Here is a 16,675-nt window from a genome sequence, read left to right as displayed (position 1 = left end):
ATGGGGGAAGTTAGAGGGCCACATCTCTCAGTCTGAGCTGTGAATAACACTGAACACATGTTTATTAAACAGGGAGTGTGGTTTTACTGACCTTGAGTGCCCTTAATGTGGTTTGAAAATGAAAATGTGGTTGGGTTGAAGTAAAAAGCACTGCAAATGGCTGGTGGGGTTTTTGGGTTGAAGTAAAAAGCACTGCAAATGGCTAGAGGGGTTTGTGGGTAGGAAAATTGATTTGAATTTGGTGGCCTTGCACCCTGCTTGAGATGGAATTTCAAGGAATAGCCGTGAGTCAACTGCCTGCCAGCACATCAGGCTTGAGGGACTGAGCTGCCACCCCAAGAATCCATTTGGCCCACAATGTCCTTACTAGCCCTCTGGAGACCAGCCCTTCAGCCCACAACACCCATGCCAGCACTCCAGAAGCCCCCCTCCTCCCCACTGACCACCAATATTGGAATTTGTGGAGAGGTGGAATATTGCCTTGGGGGACCAGCCCTCCTGTGTGAACATGGGACCCAACGGGTCCCACTTAGTCTAGTACTATTACTAAAACTCTCATCTTGACCACTTCCGGCTTGTGTTGTTAATAAATCTGTGCAAAAACGATCCCTCATAACGCTACGATTTTTCTGCTGCAAGTCAAATAAGTTTTGTTCCGATTGGTGAAATAGTCCAGAAGTTATGAAGGTTTAAATATCTTAAAAACCGCCCCTTCTGGAACCCGCTGTCAATAACGCAGCGAGGAGAACAAAAAGCTGAAGGGGCGCAGTGTGTAGAGCAGTTTGCGGAGAGTCAATGGCTTACGGAGAGTCAGCGGCTCGCAGGCTGCTTGTGCGGTGACCAGCACGACCAGCCGGAAGCAGCTGAGTTGAACCGGAAGCCTCTGAGTGAAGTCGGAGTGGGACCGGCATCTGCTGTGTAAGGCCGAAAGCTGAAGGTGCAGGGTGAGCGGAGTGCACACCCCCCTCCCCCAAACCCCACTCCTCCCCTCCCCCACACCACCCCTGTCCCCCGCCTGTATACCGGGCTAGTGAAGGAAGCGATGTGTGCGTGTTCCACTCTGACAGTCGCCGTTCCAGTAGCCAGTTTTTCAGGCGACTGCCGCCAACTTGACAATCGCCGGCAGTCACCTGAAAAATCACCTACGTGGGACAGGCCCACTACTCTACATTTTCCCGTGGTAGTTCTTCTCATGTTTCTGCACATTTGATGTTATATTTCACGTTATTGATATTTAAAGTTTAAGAAAAGCCAACTTTGAGAATAATAACTGACTGTAAGAGTGAGACTTTTCTGACAGCTTCCAGTGATGATGTCACAATGACATCTCACAGTCGGTCAATCACAATGGGATCTCATTTACACTAGCTGCCGTGAAGATTCCGACAACAGAAAATGTCATCACAATGTGATTTCTGCTGCCAATACAGAAACTCTGAGAGTTGACGGAGTGGGGGATCGGCGAAGAAATGTTATTTAAACATTGTCTTTAGTGGGGGAGTGCGAAAGGGGAGAGGTGAGGGATTGAGTGACTAAGGGTAGGAAAAAGGAGAGGGATGGAGAGGTGACAGAGACAATGTGATCAGCAGCTTCAAGGGGAGTAAGGAGAGATGGGCTGTGGGCCGAGCATCAAAAATGTGTCTAGAAATCAGTTTTCGTGACCCAAGTCACAGAATTACATGAGATTTTCCACAGATTTAGATTAAATATAATTGAGAAGGAAGTCATAACTCGTCATTGCCGAAAGTTGCACATTAATTAATTAAACTAATTAGAAAATGAGATAGGGAAAGTAAGCGCCATCTAGTGGCCAATGCCCATATTACACGATGGGCAGTCCATTTAAACTATATATTATTATACCTATAAATATATATATAACCATATAACCATATAACAATTACAGCACGGAAACAGGCCATCTCGACCCCTCTAGTCCGTGCCGAACACATAATCTCCCCTAGTCCCATATACCTGCGCTCAGACCATAACCCTCCATTCCTTTCCCATCCATATAACTATCCAATTTATTTTTAAATGATAAAAACGAACCTGCAGACAACTCAATGTTAAACGTGCTTTGATTGGATTAAAAATACCCGAAATCGGTTTTTCTCTAATTTAATAAAAATGTGCAAGTCTTGTTCATGACGAGTTTCAGGGGTGATTTATATAATATTTTTACACAATATGTGAAAATTTCATGTCGTTCTGTGACTTGGGTCACGAAACACTGGAATAAAGCTCCTTGGCCCACAGCCTAAGAGTGAGATTTTCCCCACGTGGGAAAGATTGATTGGCTCAAGGGAGCGCCAACGCAGAACCAAAAGTCAAGACCATTCATTGGCTCTGGGAAGCAGCGACTGCCCCCCCCCCACTTGGGAAGGATTGATTGCATTGGGGGAATGGGTTGCGTTGGGGGAACGGGTGAGTTGCGGAAACAGGTTGTGTTGGGGAAACGGGACCCGACGGGTCAAGGGGGTAGGGAGGGGAGAGGGGTTATGGAGGGTGGAATGGAGTGACTGAGAGTAGGAAGTGACTGAGGATAGGGGAAAGGAGAGGGATGGAGAGGTAAAGGAGGAAGAAGGAGGTGAAGGGAGAGAAGTGGGAGGGTGAAGAGGAGGGTGAGGGAGAGGTGGGGGATGAGGGGAAATGATCCGTGCCTGTGCAGTTGGGGCTATGGGTGAGTGGTGGAATATTGCTTCAGGCGAACGGGTTTACGTTGGGGGAACAGGTGATGGGGATGATTGGCTCCGGAACGCTGATGCCGTGTGACACCCCCCCTCCTCCCCGCGTTGGGGGACTGGCGGGCGTTGGGGGAATGTGTGAGTAGTGGAATATTGCGTTGGGGAACGGGTTGCGTTGGGAGACCAGGCCTCCAGTGGGGGCTATGGGTGAGTGGTCGAATATTGCGATGGAAGAATGGGTTGCATTGGGGGACAAGACCTCCCTTGTTGGGGAATGGGTGAGTGGTGGAATATTGTGTTGGGGAACGGGTTGCATTGGGGGACCAGGCCTCCATGTGACAGGGACTCAACAGGAGGGATCTATCTATCTGTCTGTCTATCTGTCTGTCTATCTATCTATCTGTCTGTCTATCTGTCTGTCTATCTATCTATCCTTATGTGTTCCTGGAACTACGCCAAAACGGAACACAATAGCGCTAAAATATTTGCACCATCTTTGGCCCGTGGTCTTTTTTTATCAAGTTTTGTTCAGATTGATGATATATTTCACAAGCTATTGACAATGAAAAGTTGTATAAACCCCACTTTGAGAAGAATAACTATGATCGTGCTGTCAGAGTTTGCTGGCATTTTCCAGCTCTGACGTCACAATGGCATCTCACAGTCCACCAATCACAATGGGATCTTATTTACATATGCTGCCGTGAACATTCCGCCACCCGACAATGACATCACAATGGGATCTCAGCTGATGGCGAGGGGGAGGCCTCAGAACGCAGCCTCAAAAAGTAACTGATGGACGCACGTGCGCATAACTTCAATTCTCCCTGGCGTGAGGGATTTCAAATGACCGCGGCGCTGAGGCTGCAGCGAGGTCTGGGGCGGCAGCGTTGCAGTCCCGCGGAGATGGACAGGGCCGGATCTCGGCCTCTCCCTCCCCCTCTACTGGGGAGAGAGAGACAGAGAGAGAGAGAGAGAGACAGAGAGAGAGACAGACAGAGAGAGGGAGACAGAGAGAGAGAAATAGACAGACAGATACAGATAGAGACAAGAGACAGACATAGAGAGAGACAGACATAAAGAGAGAGACAGAGTGAGAGAGACAGACATAGAGACAGAGAGAAAGAGAGATAGAGAGATACAGGGTGGGTGAAGTGGAGGGGGAGGGAGTGCTGGGGGATGAGGGAGATTTGAGAAGGATAGGGGTAGGAAGAGGGATGGCAAGATAATGGAGGAAGGGAGGGGAAGAGGGAGGAGGGGAGGGACAGGGCGAGGGGAGGAAGCAGAGGAGGGTTGGTGGAGGGTGGAGAGAGGGAGTATAATGGAAGAGGGGAATAGGGGATGGAAGAGGGAGAGTGAGGCGTTTACATTGATCTTCTATTTTACAAGATTGCTATTTTAAAATTTAAAAACATCAGCCGCTCCTGCGCAGTTGTGGGCTATGGGCGAGTGGTGGATTATTGCATTGGCGGAACGGGGCCCAACGGGTCCCACTTGTGCTAGTATATATATAAAACACACACAAACATATATATACACATGCCCCATCACCCTGCTCCTTTTCCCCTCATCTGTAGACATACTGAATCCACAATTTCGCTTTCATTCCCCCTCCTTTCTTTTCCCTTTTCCCTGAGACTTTTGCACCTCTATCCCACCCTCCAGCTTTACAATTTACTCCACCTATTCTCTCCTTACCTGACACCCCTTTGTCTCCTGTTCATGCCCCCTTCTCTTATATCCACCTATCACTCGTCAGGCCTCGTCCCACCACCACCTCTCCTCCAGCTTTCTCCCCCCTACTCCAGCAATCTGAAGAAGGGTCCTGACCTGAAACTTCATCTGTCCATTCCCTCCACAGATGCTGCCTGATCCGCTGAGTTCTTCTTTGTGTTTTGCTCAAGATTCCAAACCCACATGATGGTCCTTGAGTCAAATGTTTTATGTTTAAGAAGGAACTGCAGATGCTGGAAAACGAAGATAGACAAAAAGTGCTGGAGAAACTCAGCGGGTGCGGCAACATCTATGGAGCGAAGGAAATAGGCAACGTTTCGGGCCAACGCCCTTCTTCAGAAGCTGTCCACTGTCAAATGTTATATGTTTGGTTAGGACACATTTGGAGGATCATGCACAGTTCAGGTCGCCTGGTACAGGAAAGATGTGGAAGCTTTGAAGAAGGTGCAGAATGATGCCACAGCAACTCTGATATTCTATATCTTTGGTTGCACTACAGACTTCTTTAGTCAGAGGGTGGTGAATCTGTGGACTTCAATGTCAATGGATATTTTTAAGGTAGAGATTGACAGATTCGTGATGAGTGCAGATGTCAGGGGTTATGGGGAGAAGGCAGGAAAATGTAGTTGAGAGGGAAAGATAGATCAGCCACAATTGAATGGAGAAGACTTGATGGCTGAATGGCCTCATTCTGCTCCTATCACTTATGAATGTTGTTGGTTACTCTAACGTGGTTACCTAGCTAGCATTATGATTATCTGGTGTTACTGTTATTAATTGATTGCATTATTGATTAATATCTATATTCATCTGTGTGTTATTTTGTTAACGAGCCTGTCAAGCTGCAGCAAGTAAGAATTTCATTGTTCCGTTGCCGGTACAAATGGCAATTAAACACTTTTGACACAATTCAGTTATCCAATGTCTGCAAAATGTTCGACCTCGCAGTACTGCATGTGGCCAGCAAGTGGCAGTCATGCTCTTTTGAAAAGTGCTTGATCGAAAGAGAACGTTACTCTCAGTAACAGTAGTTGAACAAAATTTAGTTTGTGAAAATGTCCCTATGCTTTCACACAACAGTGCCCAATCATAAATCACAATTATAAATCATCCAAGGAGCAGGGGTGACGGGGCATATTGAGGTAAAGAATGGGTGGGTCAGGATGGTTGGGAAGACAGATTTTCCAGGGAAGAATGGGTGATTTGCAGGGAGAAAGGATATTCATGTGGGCTGCAGCTCGAAGAATCCAGATAAGGAATGTTTACACAAGGGATGTAATGCTGAGGTTCTACAAGGTGCTGGTAAGACCACATTTGGAATAGCGTGAGCAATTTTGGGCACCATATCTGAGGAAGGATTTGCTGGCTCTGGAGAGGGTCCAGAGGAGGTTTACTAGAATGATCCCTGGAATTAGTAGGTTAACCTATGATGAGCGTTTGTCGGCACTGGGCCTGTACTTGCTGGAGTTTAGAAGAATGAGGAGGGACCTCATTGAAACATACAGAATAGTGAAAGGCTTGGATAGAATGGTTGTGGGGAGGATGTTTCCACTTGTGAGAGAGTCTAGGACTAGAGGTCATCACCTCGGAATTAAAGGACGTTCTTTTAAGAAGGAGTTGAGGAGAAATTTATTTTGTCAGAGGGTGGTGAATCTATGGTATTCTTTGCAACAGAAGGCTGTGGAGGCCAAGTCAGTGGATATTTTTAAGGCAGAGATAGATTCTGATTAGTACAGGTGTCAGACGTTATGGGGAGAAGGCAGAAAAATGGGGTTAGGAGGGAGAGATAGATGAGTCACGATTGAATGGTGGAGTAGACTTGATGGGCCGAATGGCCTCATTCTATTCCTATTCCTTATGATCTTATACGTGAACAAAATACGAATGATTTCTCACACATTTACAACTCAATAGCTACTGCAATGCAACACCAACGTAAGCAATATATTCTGATTTGTTTATTTGCCTTGCTACAGTGTTTTTCCAATTTAGATCACATTTGTCCAATATAGTCTTCTCCTTCGAGATGGATTAATCTCCCAGCAATGTTGGCCCCTTCCAATTGTGCTGTTCCATATCACTTGAGGAATCTTTCTAAAGCTTGGAGAACTGAATGAGGTTCCTGTTGATCTCGGAGATATTTCTGCAACCTGTATTGGAGACAGGACATTGGGGATATAAGATGAAACCAAACTGCATGTAAAACCGACAGCAAAGATCCTGAAAATGGAAGGAAAGATCGTTGTTTCCTATGAGAACTGAATCGGGTGCAGTAAAGGTTTACCAGGGTGTTGGCAGGACTTCAGGCCCTGAGCTATTGGGAGAGGTTGGGCAGACGAGGACTTTATTCCATGGAGCGCAGGAAGATGAGGTGTGACCCTATAGAGGTGTATAAGATCATGAGGAGAATAGATAGTGTGAATACACAGAGTCTATTACCCAGGGTGGGTTATCGAGAACTAGATGACATAAGGCAAGAGGGGAAAGATTTCATAGGAATCTGAGAGGCAACCTTTTTTACACAAAGGGTGGTGGGTATATGGAGCAAGCTGCCAGAGAAGATATTTGACCCAGGTACTATAACAACATTTGAAATGTCAGTGGGCTGAAGGGCCTGCTTCTGTGCGATATCTCTAAGCTAAGCTAAACTAAGGCAAGTAACCCGAGGGGTATCCCTTGGGGTATCTCGAGGGGTATCTCCCCATATCCCTTGATTCCACTAGCCCCTAGAGCTCTATCTAACTCTCTCTTAAATCCATCCAGTGATTTGTCCTCCACTGCCCTCTGTGGCAGGGAATTCCATAAATTCACAACTCTCTGGGTGAAAAAGCTTTTTTCTCACCTCTGTCTAAAATGACCTCCCCTTTATTCTAAGACTGTGGCCCCTGGTTCTGGACTCGCCCAACATTGGGAACATTTTTCCTGCATCTGGCTTGTCCAGTAGCTGTCGCTGCCTCAAAAAGGCTGGCAGTATCATCAAAGACCCATACCATCCTGGTCACACACTCATCGCCCTGCTACCTTCAGGTAGAAGGTACAGGAGCCTGAAGACTGCAACGACCAGGTTCAGCAATAGCTACTTCCCCACAGCCATCAGGCTATTAAACCTGGCTCAGACAAAACTCTGAACATTAATAACCCATTATCTGTTATTTGCACTTTATCAGTTTATTTATCAATGTGTGTATATATTTATATTATGGTATATGGACACACTGATCTGTGTTGTAGTCAATGCCTACTATGTTCTGTGTGCTGAAGCAAAGCAAGAATTTCATTGTCCTATCAGGGATACATGACAATAAACTCACTTGAACTTGAACAGTCCTTTTATAATTTTATATGTTTCTATAAGATCTCCCCATCATCCTTCTAAACTCAAGTGAATACAGTTGTTTTACACAAAGGGTGGTGGGTGTATGGAACGAGCTGCCGGAGGAGGTAGTTGAGTCAGGGACTATCACAATGTTTAAGAAACATTTAAACAAGTATATGGATAGGATAGGCTTGCAGGATATGGGCCAAACGAACACAGGGACTAGTATAGATGGGATGTGTTGGTTGGCATGGACAAGTTGGGCCAAAGGGCCTGTTTCCAAGCTGTATGACTATGATTCTATGAGAACCAGACACCATCACAAGGTTCTGTCTGAAGTAAGACCAGACTTCTCCAAAATAAAATCTTACCACATGGGCCACAGTGCTGGTTTACAATTGGTGTTATGGGGACAATTAAGTGGTTTGTACCCATGTGGCTGGTGTGATAATCATTTCAAGTTTTAAAGCTCAATTTTATACCTGTATTGAAAAGGTACTGTAGATCGTGGTTTAATCCAAAGATTGACACAAAATGCATCTCTGGAGAATATGGATAGGCGATGTTTAGGGTCGAGACCCCGCTTCAGACTGATTGCAATAGGGAGAGCGGAAGGAAAAAAAGTCTGAAGAAGTGTCCTGACCCAAAACGCTGCCTATGGTGGGAAAAATCCTACTGCATTCACCTTATTTATTTCACAATTCAATACTGTAAATCCTTTATTTTGAAACATTATGGGTGGCATAGTGGCGGAGCTGGTAGAGCCACTGCCTCACAGCACCAGAGACCCAAGTTCAGTCTTGTCCTTGGATTCTGTCAGTATGGAGTTTGCACGTTCTCCAGGTGACCACGTGGGTTTCCTACGGGTGCTCCGGTTTCCTTCCACATCCCAAAGACAAGCGGGTTTGTAGGTTAATTGGCCCTCTGTAAATTGCCCCTAATGTGTAGGGAGTGGATGAGAAAGTTGGATAATATAGAACTAGTGTAAACGGGTGATTGATGGTCAACATGGACTCGGTGGGCTGAAGGGCCTGTGTCCATGCTGTATCTCTTACCAGACAGAGCCATTGATAAACGGAATTCATCGTTCAGTATCTGCAAAATCTCCTTGACGCCCTCTTCACCCTCGAGAAAAAAAAAACACGTATCATTTTTGTCAAGTCTTGGTGTTTTTCAAATATCAGATCGGCCACGAATATATTTTCCATTTTCTACATAAAAATTGTACAATTTATTTCTGTTTCTCATAGAAAGAATGACTGATTTAGTACATGCAAATGTCATTGATATTGTCCTATAAGCAGGAACAGGGTACTGATTGTGGATGATCAAAAGGATTTGAGTATTGGAGCAGGGAGGTTCTATTGCAGTTGTACAGGGTCTTGGTGAGACCACATCTGGAGTATTGCATACAGTTTTGGTCTCCTAATCTGAGGAAAGACATTCTTGCCATAGAGGGAGTACAGAGAAGGTTCACCAGACTGATTCCTGGGATGGCAGGACTTTCATATGAAGAAAGACTGGATAGACTCGGCTTGTACACGCTAGAATTTAGAAGATTGAGGGGGGATCTTATAGAAACTTACAAAATTCTTAAGGGATTGGACAGGCTAGATGCAGGAAGATTATTCCCGATGTTGGGGAAGTCCAGAACTAGGGGTCACAGTTTAAGGATAAGAAGGAAGTCTTTTAGGACCGAGATGAGAAAATCATTTTTTACACAGAGAGTGGTGAATCTGTGGAATTCTCTGCCACAGAAGGTAGTTGAGGCCAGTTCATTGGCTATATTTAAGAGGGAGTTAGATGTGGCCCTTGTGGCTAAAGGGATCAGGGGGAATGGAGAGAAGGCAGGGATGGGATACTGAGTTGGATGATCAGCCATGATCATATTGAATGGCGGTGCAGGGTCGAAGGGCCGAATGGCCTACTCCTGCACCTGTTTTCTATGTTTCTATGATGATCAGCCATGATCATATTGAATGGCGGTGCAGGCTTGAAGGGCTGAATGGCCTCTACTCCTGCACCGATTGTCTATGATTCTATGTTTCTACAATCGTTATTCTTTAATGTCCCAAATTAATACAACTACTTCCAGTAGGAATGGAAGAATTTATACAGCCGTTACTTTGCAGAATATGTTGTAATCCAGATGTATTTCTGGAGTTAGCTACAATAATCCACATCTGGCTCACTCTCCCACCTACACAGTAACAGAGAGGGAGTAGTTGAATGGTTAGAGTGCCACTTGTAAGTTGAGAATGGGGCAGTGGGGACTAATCAGAAGTTCAGAAGTGTGGCAGAGTGGCGCAGCGCTAAGGGGCTGTCCCACTGCGGCGACCTAATCTGTGAGTTTAGACGAGTTTACCCTCCACTCAAACTTGCAGCATGGTCGACACGTGGTCCTAGGAGATCCTATGAGGTCACTGGAACTCTCCTTCATGCTCAAGGGAAATTCCCGCACACTAGCGGCCACAACTAGGTCGAGGAAACATTTTCAGCATGTTGAAAAATTTTCCGCGAGTAAAAATTGGTCGGCATGTTTCTTTTGAACGCGTAGTGTTGTGGAGTGGGGTCGCTATGTAGTTATAGGCAGTCGAGGGCAGCCGTAGGCAATCTCCTTCGCTGACCGGGCATTTTAATTGGCTCATTGGAGTTTTCAGGACCCAGGAAAACCGACCAGTAGGTAAAATGCCCGCTAAACTTTATTAAACGTTGTCTGACTTCATAAAAGTGTCTTCACTCCTCCCTCCTTCTCTCCCCGTCTTCCCCCCCCCATCCTCCGCGCTTTCTAAAGGACTTAAACCCCTGTCTCACGGTGCGAGTCCACCCACGAGTGATCCCGATTTTAAAACAAATTAAACTCGTGGTAATCACGTGGAATTAACGTTGCGGGAACGTCGGAACTCGTAACGCTAACGGCAGGTACTCGGGAAACCTGTTAACTCGTGAAATCTATCAACATGATGAAAGATTTCCACGAGTCAAATTTACTCTTGAAGTAAAAAATGTAAACTTTTAAACTCGTTGTAAGAACGTAGTAGACCGTGCGTTTACCGTAGTGACTCGTGAGTCTACCGTGGGAACTCAGCGGGACAGGCAGCATCTCTGGAGAGAAGGAATGGGTGACGGGATGACGTTTCCAAAATTCTGCTGCGTCTTTGTGTTACTCCAGCACTGTGTGTTCACTTTTTGTCAACCAGCATCTGCCCTTTCTTGTGTATGACATTATTTGTATCCGTGGCAGTTAATTGTCGCTCCCTTCAGTTTCCCAGGGGGTCGGGACGGGACTGGAGTTGGGAGGGAAAGGAGGGGGGGGAGGGGAGGGGGGGGGAGTGGGGGAGGTTGGGGTGACTTAGTACGGGAGACACGTGTAGGAGAGGTGTACTGACTGTGTGGGCACACCCATGGGGCTCACTGTCGAGGACTTCATAATGCAGAGAGCATTATAAACAGTTGCCGCAAAAAAAGATTTTATGTGGGTCTGGTACATCTGGGCATTGAAGGCGCTTCTGGTCTGCAGTGTTCAATAGTCACCAAAATACACTGCATCTTTAGAAAGGAAAAATACAAAACATGTCAATCCCAATCGATAGGCCTTAGTCATGGTGCTGTACAACACGGAAACAGGTCCTTCGGCCCAGCTTGACCGTGCCGTCCTGACCCCCTGGGAAACTGAAGGGAGCGACAATCAGCTGCCACGGATACAAATAATGTCATACACAAGAAAGGGCAGATGCTGGTTGACAAAAAGTGAACACACAGTGCTGGAGTAACACAAAGACGCAGCAGAATTTTGGAAACGTCATCCCGTCACCCATTCCTTCTCTCCAGAGATGCTGCCTGTCCCGCTGAGTTCCCACGGTAGACTCACGAGTCACTACGGTAAACTCACGGTCTGCTACGTTCTTACAACGAGTTTAAAAGTTTACATTTTTTACTTCAAGAGTAAATTTGACTCGTGGAAATCTTTCATCATGTTGATAGATTTTCACGAGTTAACAAGTTTCCCGAGTACCTGCCGTTAGCGTTACGAGTTCCGACGTTCCCACAACGTTAATTCCACGCGATTACCACGAGTTTAATTTGTTTTAAACTCGGGATCACTCGTGGGTGGACTCGCACCGTGAGACAGGGCCATTATCGCACACTGTGCCGCCGTCTTTTACCTTCCTCTTCTTCACGGGTGTGAATTTGTCAGCGCTCCCCCGCTTTCCCTGGCCTCCGCCTTTGCGGTGTGTTTGTGTGTGTGTGTGTGTGTGTGTGTGTGTGTGTGTGTGTGTGTGTGTGTGTGTGTGTGTGTGTGTATGTGTGTGTGTGTGTGTGTGTGTGCGTGTGTGTGTGTGTGTGTGTGTGCGTGTGTGTGTGCGTGTGTGCATGTGTGTGCGTGTATGTGTGTGTGTGCATGTGTGTGCGTGTGTGCGCGCAGTCGGTCGATCCCGCTCGCGGTTTCATCGCTGACGGTCGATCCAGCTCGAGGTTTTTCAGGCGAGTGCCCTCGAGCTTGAAGGTCGAAGACACTCTTCTGAACTCGCGGATTACGCCGCAGTGGGACAGCCCCTTTAGGGTCCCGGTTCCATCTTGTCTATGGGTGCTGTCTGTACAGAGTTTGTACGTTCTCCCCATGACCAAGTTGGTTTTCTCCAGGTGCTCTGGTTTCCTCCCACATTCCAAGGATGTGCAAGTTAATTGGCTTTAATTTAAAAAATTGTAAATTGTCCCTAGTGTGTAGAAGGTGCTAGTGTACTGGTGATCGCTGATTGGTGCAGACTCGGGCCGAAATGGCTGTTTCAGCACTGTATCTCTAAAGTATAAAGTAAAGTAAAGTTTAGGAAGACTGGTAACATCTGAGGGTGAGTGGTGACTTAATTGAAGTATATAAAATTATGAGAGGAATAGACAGTCTGAACTTTTTCCCACAATGGAAATGTCTAACAGCACCGGGCATAATTTGAAGGTGAGAGTGGGAAAGTTTAAAGGAGATGTGTGGGGCAAGTTTGATACAAAGTGTGGATGGTGCCTTGTACTCGATGCCAGGAGTAATGGTGGAGGCAGTACGATAGGAGGCTTTTGGATAGGTACATGGATATGCAGGGAATGGAAGGATATGGATCACGTGCACACAGATGAGATCAGTTTGACTCGGGCTGAAGGACCTGTTCCTGTGCTGTACTGTTCTATGTTCCAAAGGGCAGAGGGATGGTGAACATTCAATGAGTTTAGGGCTAGTGGAGTAGAGCAATATGTGAGGGTGAATGGGAAAGAGTAGCCACGGAGATGTACAGCACAAAGCGGGCCCTTCAGCCCACCTTATCCATGCTGACCAAGTTGGCACATTGGGCTGCTCCCATTGCCTGCATTTGGCCCTTGACTTCTAAACCCTTTCTATCCATATCTCTGTACAAATGTCTTTTCAACGTCATAATTTTATCCACTTCTATGGCTTCTTCTGACAGCACATTCCAGATTTGGATTACCCTCTGAGTGTAAACATTGACCCTGAGGTCCCTCTGAAAACTCCCCCTTCACCTTAAGGCTCAATCCTCTGGTTTATGAATCTTCGGTCCTGGGAAACAGACAGTGAGTGTTCACTGTATCCATTTCAGTTCAATACTGAAAATCCTGTTATTTGAAACATTTTCTGGTCAGCTCAGTGACGCAGTTGGTAGAGCTGCTGCCACACGATCCTAAGCTCGGGGGCTGTCTGTGTGGAGTTTGCACGTTTTCCCTGTCACCGCGCGAGTTTCCACGAGGTGCTCCAGTTTCCTCTCGACCTGCAGGTTTTTAGGTTAATTGGTCTCAGTATTGTGCACATTGTGTGTAGAGAGTGGACACTATGTAATAGTTCTATGTTATCGTGCTTTCGGGACATTAGGGGCAATTTACAGAGTCTAATTAACCTACAAACCTGCACATCTTTGGGATGTGGGAGGAAAGCAGAACACCCTGAGGAAACGCATGTGGGGTTGTGTGTAGGGAGTGGATGAAAGAATGGGATAACATAAAACTAGGGTGCCCGAGCCAACTATGTGATCAATGGTCGGCGTGGACTCGGTGGGACAGAAGGCTTGTTTCCATGCTGTATCTTTCAACCAATGAATTGAATCATTTATGATTGTTAGGTATTTGTGTGATGCATGAAGGAAGTGGTCAAGGGAACATGATTCTTCAGAGAGACCTGAACTCAATTGTCCATCTGTCTTCAAAGCTCTTCATCAGGTAACCAGCGTTGCTCGTGCTGGGACCATGTGGAGATGTTGGAGGTTGGCAAGAGTCATGAACATCAATAGACATAGACAATAGGTGCAGGGGTAGGCCATTCAGCCCTTCGAGCTAGCACCGCCATTCAATGAAGCAGCAAGGAGTTACCTTGTAGGCAAGGCCCCAAACCACAGGCCGACCAATAAAGACACACTTGGCACCAAGGGCTAAAGCCTTCAGCACGTCACTTCCAGTTCGGATCCCACCGTCCAAGTAAACTTCAATTCTTCCTTGTACCGTCTCCACAATCTCTGATAGGGCATCTATCTGTAAACATTCAAACCAGCATTAATTGCTGACACAAGGAACCGCAGATCCTGCTTTAACCATATAACCATATAACAATTACAGCACAGAAACAGGCCATCTCGACCCTACAAGTCCGCGCCGAACAACTTTTTTCCCTTAGTCCCACCTGCCTGCACTCATACCATAACCCTCCATTCCCTTCTCATCCATATGCCTATCCAATTTATTCTTAAATGATACCAACGAACCTGCCGCCACCACTTCCACTGGAAGCTCATTCCACACCGCTACCACTCTCTGAGTAAAGAAGTTCCCCCTCATGTTACCCCTAAACTTTTGTCCCTTAATTCTGAAGTCATGTCCTCTTGTTGAATCTTCCCTATTCTCAAAGGGAAAAGCTTGATCACATCAACTCTGTCTATCCCTCTCATAATTTTAAAGACCTCTATCAAGTCCCCCCTTAACCTTCTGCGCTCCAGAGAATAAAGACCTAACTTATTCAACCTATCTCTGTAACTTAGTTGTTGAAACCCAGGCAACATTCTAGTAAATCTCCTCTGTACTCTCTCTATTTTGTTGACATCCTTCCTATAATTGGGTGACCAAAATTGTACACCATACTCCAGATTTGGTCTCACCAATGCCTTGTACAATTTTAACATTACATCCCAGCTTCTATACTCAATACTCTGATTTATAAAGGCTAGCATACCAAAAGCTTTCTTTACCACCCTATCTATATGAGATTCCACTTTCAAGGAACTATGCACGGTTATTCCCAGATCCCTCTGTTCAACTGTATTCTTCAATTCCCTACCATTTATCATGTACGTCCTATTTTGATTTGTCCAGCCAAGGTGTAACACCTCACATTTATCAGCATTAAACTCCATCTGCCATCTTTCAGCCCATTTTTCCAAATGGCCTAAATCACTCTGTAGACTTTGGAAATCCTCTTCATTATCCACAACACCCCCTATCTTGGTATCATCTGCATACTTACTAATCAAATTTACCACCCCTTCATCCAGATCATTGATGTACATGACAAACAACAAAGGACCCAACACAGATCCCTGAGGCACCCCACTAGTCACCTGCCTCCAACCCGACAAACAGCCATCCACCATTACCCTCTGGCTTCTCCCATTCAGCCACTGCTGAATCCATCTTGCTATTCCTGCATTTATACCCAACAGTTTAACCTTCTTAACCAACCTTCCATGAGGAACCTTGTCAAAGGCCTTACTAAAGTCCATATAGACAACATCCACTGCTTTACCCTCGTCAATTTCCCTAGTAACCTCTTCAAAAAATTCAAGAAGATTAGTCAAACATGACCTTCCAGGCACAAATCTATGTTGACAGTTTCTAATCAGACCCTGTTTATCCAGATGCTTATATATATATATTATCTCTAAGTATCTTTTCCATTAATTTGCCCACCACTGAAGTCAAACTAACAGGTCTATAATTGCTAGGTTTACTCTTAGAACCCTTTTTAAACAATGGAACAACATGCGCAGTACGCCAATCCTCGGGGACTATTCCCGTTTCTAATGACATTTGAAATATTTCTGTCATAGCCCCGGCTATTTCTACACTAACTTCCCTCAATGTCCTAGGGAATATCCTGTCAGGACCTGGAGACTTATCCACTTTTATATTTTTCAAAAGTGTCAGTACTTCTTTTACTTTGAAACTCATAGTATTCATAACTACTCTACTCGTTTCCCTTACCTCACATAATTCAATATCCTTCTCCTTGGTGAATACCGAAGAAAAGAAATTGTTCAATATCTCCCCCATCTGTTTTGGCTCTGCAGATAGCTGCCCACTCTGTTTCTCCAATGGACCAATTTTATCCCTCGTTATCCTTTTGCTATTAATATAGCTGTAGAAACCCTTTGGATTTACTTTCACCAGAAAACAGAAAAGACATAAAAGTGCTGGAGTGACGGGGCGGCACAGCGGTAGAGTTGCTGCCTCACAGCAGTATAGTCCCGGGTTCAATCTTGGGTGCTGTCTGTGCGGAGTTTGTATGTTCTCCCCGTAACCACATGGGTTTCCTCCGGGTGCTCCGGGTTCCTCCCACATCCCAAAGACGTGCAGATTTGTAGGGTAATTGGCTTCTGTAAACTATCCCTTGTGCGTAGGATAGTGCTAGTGTACGGGGTGATTGTTGGTTGGCATGCCGAAGGATCTGTTTCCGTGCTGTATCTCTAAACTCTAAAGACAGGTTTGTTTGATTGTATAATTGATGGGTTGATGGATTGAGCAATTTATGGAACTTTAGTTTAGTTTAGAGATACAGCGCGGAAACAGGCCCTTCGTGTCCGCGCCGACCAGTGATCCCCGCACATTAATACTATCCTACACCCCACTAGGGCCAATTTCTACATTTACCAAGCCAATTAACCTACAAACCTGT

At 45.7% G+C, this 16,675-nt stretch overlaps 1 protein-coding gene across 9 annotated transcripts in view; it reads right to left on the bottom strand.

Annotated features, from left to right (window-relative positions):
* Positions 1 to 6,363: 6,363 nt before the first annotated feature.
* Positions 6,364 to 16,675, bottom strand: part of hao2 (hydroxyacid oxidase 2) — a 53,132-nt gene continuing 42,820 nt past the window's right edge. For all 9 annotated transcript variants that reach the window (XM_033033459.1, XM_033033461.1, XM_033033453.1 and 6 more), the window contains 3 exons: positions 14,104 to 14,262; positions 8,793 to 8,862; positions 6,364 to 6,571 (listed from right to left, as the gene is read on the bottom strand). In XM_033033459.1, coding sequence (XP_032889350.1) covers positions 6,516 to 6,571; positions 8,793 to 8,862; positions 14,104 to 14,262 — 285 coding nt within the window. In that variant the 3' untranslated portion in view covers positions 6,364 to 6,515. The remainder of the gene's footprint in view (positions 6,572 to 8,792; positions 8,863 to 14,103; positions 14,263 to 16,675) is intronic.

The sequence above is a fragment of the Amblyraja radiata genome, chromosome 14 (assembly GCF_010909765.2).
Source record: "Amblyraja radiata isolate CabotCenter1 chromosome 14, sAmbRad1.1.pri, whole genome shotgun sequence".
NCBI classification, from domain to species: Eukaryota; Metazoa; Chordata; class Chondrichthyes; order Rajiformes; family Rajidae; genus Amblyraja; species Amblyraja radiata.
The sequence above is the reverse complement of the archived record's forward strand: the minus strand, read 5'-3'. Positions and strand labels throughout refer to the sequence as shown.